We start from the raw sequence: 4,040 nt of genomic DNA, 5'->3' as shown, positions 1-4,040 counted from the left end.
CAACCCTCAAGTGAGCGGCTTCATCCCAATCAAGATTCAACATTTTTAAAGCCCGCATGGCTTTGTGCTCAAGTTCCACCGGAAGATGACAATCTTTTCTAAACACCAACCGGTATGGGGACATTCCGATAGGTGTCTTAAAATTAGTTCGATAAGCCCATAATGCATCATCAAGCTTCTTTGACCAATCCGTCTGGTTAGCATTCACTGTTTTGGACAAGATACTCTTTATCTCCCGATTGAAGACTTCTATTTAGCTTGTGGATGATAGGGAGTTGTAACTTTATGAGTGAAACCATACTTGCTAAGCAAAGTATCAAAAGCCTTGTGCAAAAATGTGACCCCCATCGCTTATGATAGCCCGCAGAGTACCAAACTTTGTGAAAATATTCTTCTTCAAGAACTACATCACACTTCTCGCTTCATTGTTGGGTAGAGCAATGGCCTCAACCCATTTAGACACATAATCAACCGCGACCAAGATGTAGGTGTTTCCACAAGAACTCACAAAAGGACCCATGAAGTCAATACCCCACACATCAAAGATATCAATCTCAAAAACGGTATTGAGAGGCATTTCATTCTTCTTCGAGATTCCACCGTCCCGTTGACATTCATCACATCTTTTCACCACATCACTTGCATCTTTGTAAAGAGTGGGCCAATAGAAACTGCAACTTAGCACTTTGGCCGCCGTTCTTGATCTTCCATGGTGACCACCATAAGGCAAAGAATGGCAAGTCCCAAGAATAACACTTTACTCTTCTTCCGGTACACATCTTCTAATTACCCCATCCGTGCAAATTAGAAAAAGGTATGGCTCGTCCCAATAATAATCTTGACAATCCCGTTTGAGCTTCTTCCTTTGATTTGAAGAGAACTCATCCGGGATGATTCCACACATAAGGAAGTTTGCTAGATCCGTGAACCATGGCACCTACTTCATTGAGATAACCAAGAGTTGCTCATCGGGGAAAGAGTCATTGATTTCAAGGCCATCATGCGGCCTCCCCTCCTCCTCCAAACGAGACAAGTGGTTCGCCATTTGATTTTCACTCTCCTTTTGATCTTGTATGTCAATATCAAACTCTTGCAACAATAGCACCCATCTCATCAATCGATCTTTTGAATCTTTCTTGCTCATAAGATAGAGAAGTGTCGCATGATCCGCATGAACAATAACATTTGCACCCATCAAGTATGGGCGGAACTTCTCAATTACAAACACAATGGCAAGGAGCCTTTTCTCCATAATAGTGTAGTTGACTTTGGTACTATTCATGGTCTTACTAGCATAGTAGACCAGATGAAAAATCTTTTTGATGCATTGCCCCAAAACATCCCCAACCGCTACATCGCTAGCATCGCACATAAGCTCAAAAGGGATACTCCAATTAGGAGCAGTGATAATGGGAGTAGTTGTCAACTTGAACTTTAGCAACTAAAAGGCTCTCATGAAATCATCATTGAAGTGAAACTCTGCATCTTTCTCTAAGAGCTTGCACAACGGGTTCACCACTTTAGAGAAATCCTTTATGAAGCATCGGTAAAACACTGTGTGACCTAAGACAGTCCGCACTCCTTTCACCGAAGTCAGAGGTGGAAGTTTAGAAATCACCTCGATCTTTGCCTTGTCGACTTCTATGCCATTCTTTGAAATCTTGTGGCCAAGGACAATGCCTTCCTCGACCATAAAATGGCATTTCTCCCAATTTAGAACCAAGTTCGTTTCATCACATCTTGTCAATACTTTATCCAAATTTGCCAAGCAATCATCAAAGGCATCCCCGACCAACAAGAAGTCATCCATGAAAACTTCAAGGCTCTATCATGTCTATGAAGATCACATCATACACTTTTGAAAAGTCGTCGATGTATTACAAAGACCAAATGTCATCCGCTTGAAGGCGAAAGTACCATAGGGACATGTAAAAGTTGTTTTCTCTTAATCCTCCAGAGCAATAAGGATTTGGTTGTAGCCCGAATATCCATCCAGAAAGCAATAGAAAGCACGACCGGCCAACCTATCAAGCATTTGGTCAAGGAAGGGAAGTGGAAAATGATCCTTCCTTGTGACTTTGTTTAGCTTGCGATAGTCCATACACACTCCCCACCCAGTCACCGTTCTTTTGGGAATCAACTCATTATTGTCATTGGTGACCACCGTCATGCCTCCCTTCTTTAGGACACATTGCAACGGAGAAGTCCACGAACTATCAGAAATGGGGTAGACAACCTCGGTATCCAACCACTTGATAATATCCTTTTTGACCACGTCTTGCATAGCCACATTGAGTCTCCTTTGATATTCGATGGATGGTTTGGCATCTTCCTCCAAGTTAATCTTGTGCATGCAAAATGTGGGGCTTATTCCCCGAATATCCGCCAAAGTCCACCAAATAGCCTTTTTCCTCTTGTGTTGCACTGCCAATATAGAGTCAACCTGCACATTAGTCAAACAAGAGGAAAGAATAACCGATAAAGTAGAACAAGGGCCAAGAAATTTATACCGAAGATGTGGAGGCAATGGCTTCAACTCTTAAATAGGAGACTCTTCAATTGAAGGATCTGTAGGAGGAGTTTTCCTATTTTCAAGATCCAAGGAAAGTTTCTGGGGTGCATAGTTGTACGACCTCATCCCTTGCAAAGAGTTCACACATTCCATGAAGCCATCCATCTCGTCATCATAAAAGTTGAACAAGACGGCCTCCAACATATAACCCACATTAATCGTGGCACTTGTGTCATCAATAATCACATCGGTCACTAAGTCCATAAAAGAACATACTTCATTGCTATTTGGTTGCCGTATAGATTTGCACACATGGAACACCACCTTTTCATCACCCACCCGAAAAGTGAGCTCTCCGACTTCCACATTAACAATATCCTTCCCCGTAGCAAGGAAAGTTTGTCCAAGAATAATCGGTACCTCATAGTCAACTTCACAATCAAGAATGACAAAATCCGTCGGAAGAATGAATTTATCAACACGAACTAATACATCTTCAATCACTTCCAACGGTCTCTTCATGGTACGATCGGCCATTTGTAATCTCATAGATGTGGGTCTTGGTTTTCCAATTCTCAAAGTCTTGAAAACCTAATAGGGCATCAAATTGATACTTGACCCAAAATCATAAAGAGCTTTAGCAAATTTGGCACTTCCGATGGTACAAGGGATTGCGAAAGCACTAGGATCTTCCAATTTAGGAGCCATTGAATGCACCATTTCACTCACTTGATGAGTGACTTTGATAGTTTTAAAATTTATCGACCTATTCTTTGTCACCAAATCCTTCATAAACCTTGCATAACCGGGCATTTGTTCCAAGGCTTCAACTAATGACACATTGATTGAGAGACTCCCCATCATGTCAATGAACCTTTTGAATTGATTCACTTCATTTTTCTTGGCCAGACTTTGAGGATACAGAGGAGGAGTTTTAGATAATGATGCCTTAGCCTTTTGCACTACCGATTCCGGTATGTCAAGAACATGATTCCTAGACGGGTTCACTTCCTCTTGAGTCTCTTCCACATTGTCATCAATATCAATCCGAACCTCATCATATGATTGCATCACATTGCTCGGGATCTCTTCTTCTTGTACCACTTGCTCATCATCCACAAGTTGCCTTTGACTTAAGGTGGGTGCATTCCCACCTTTTCCACTTCTTGTAGTAACGACCATGGCATGCCCCGTGTTGTTCCCACCCTTTGGGTTCACCACCGTGTCACTTTTTAGTGCTTCCTTAGGATGAGAATTTAGATCTTGAGAGATTTTCCCCATTTGCACTTCTAAGTTGCGGATCGATGTATTATGTGAGGCAAGTTGGGCATCAGAATCAGCATTCTTCTCCATCATTTTCTTAAACATGTTTTCAATACGTCCCATTTCATTATTGGAAGAACTAGGACCATGGGACGGATAAGAAGGCGGGTTGCTTGGTTGTTGACACATCAGGGGCCTTTGAAAACCCGACCCCCGATTTTCTTGGTTGTTATGTCAATTCCCTTTACTATTGCCACCACTCCAA

The 4,040-nt window shown here is 42.0% G+C and overlaps 1 protein-coding gene across 1 annotated transcript; it reads right to left on the bottom strand.

Moving 5' to 3' along the window:
• Nucleotides 1-1,441: 1,441 nt before the first annotated feature.
• LOC138895315 (uncharacterized) lies at nucleotides 1,442-3,583 on the bottom strand. Its single transcript, XM_070179993.1, has 4 exons — nucleotides 3,127-3,583; nucleotides 2,789-2,943; nucleotides 2,123-2,443; nucleotides 1,442-1,825 (listed from the first exon to the last, which is right to left on the bottom strand). The coding sequence occupies exons 1-4, from the start codon at nucleotides 3,581-3,583 to the stop codon at nucleotides 1,442-1,444; spliced, it is 1,317 nt and encodes a 438-aa protein (XP_070036094.1).
• Nucleotides 3,584-4,040: the final 457 nt, after the last annotated feature.

The sequence above is a fragment of the Nicotiana tomentosiformis genome, chromosome 7 (genome assembly GCF_000390325.3).
Source record: "Nicotiana tomentosiformis chromosome 7, ASM39032v3, whole genome shotgun sequence".
NCBI lineage: Eukaryota > Viridiplantae > Streptophyta > Magnoliopsida > Solanales > Solanaceae > Nicotiana > Nicotiana tomentosiformis.
Note: the sequence above shows the minus strand (reverse complement) of the source record. Positions and strands in the feature narration are given on the sequence as shown.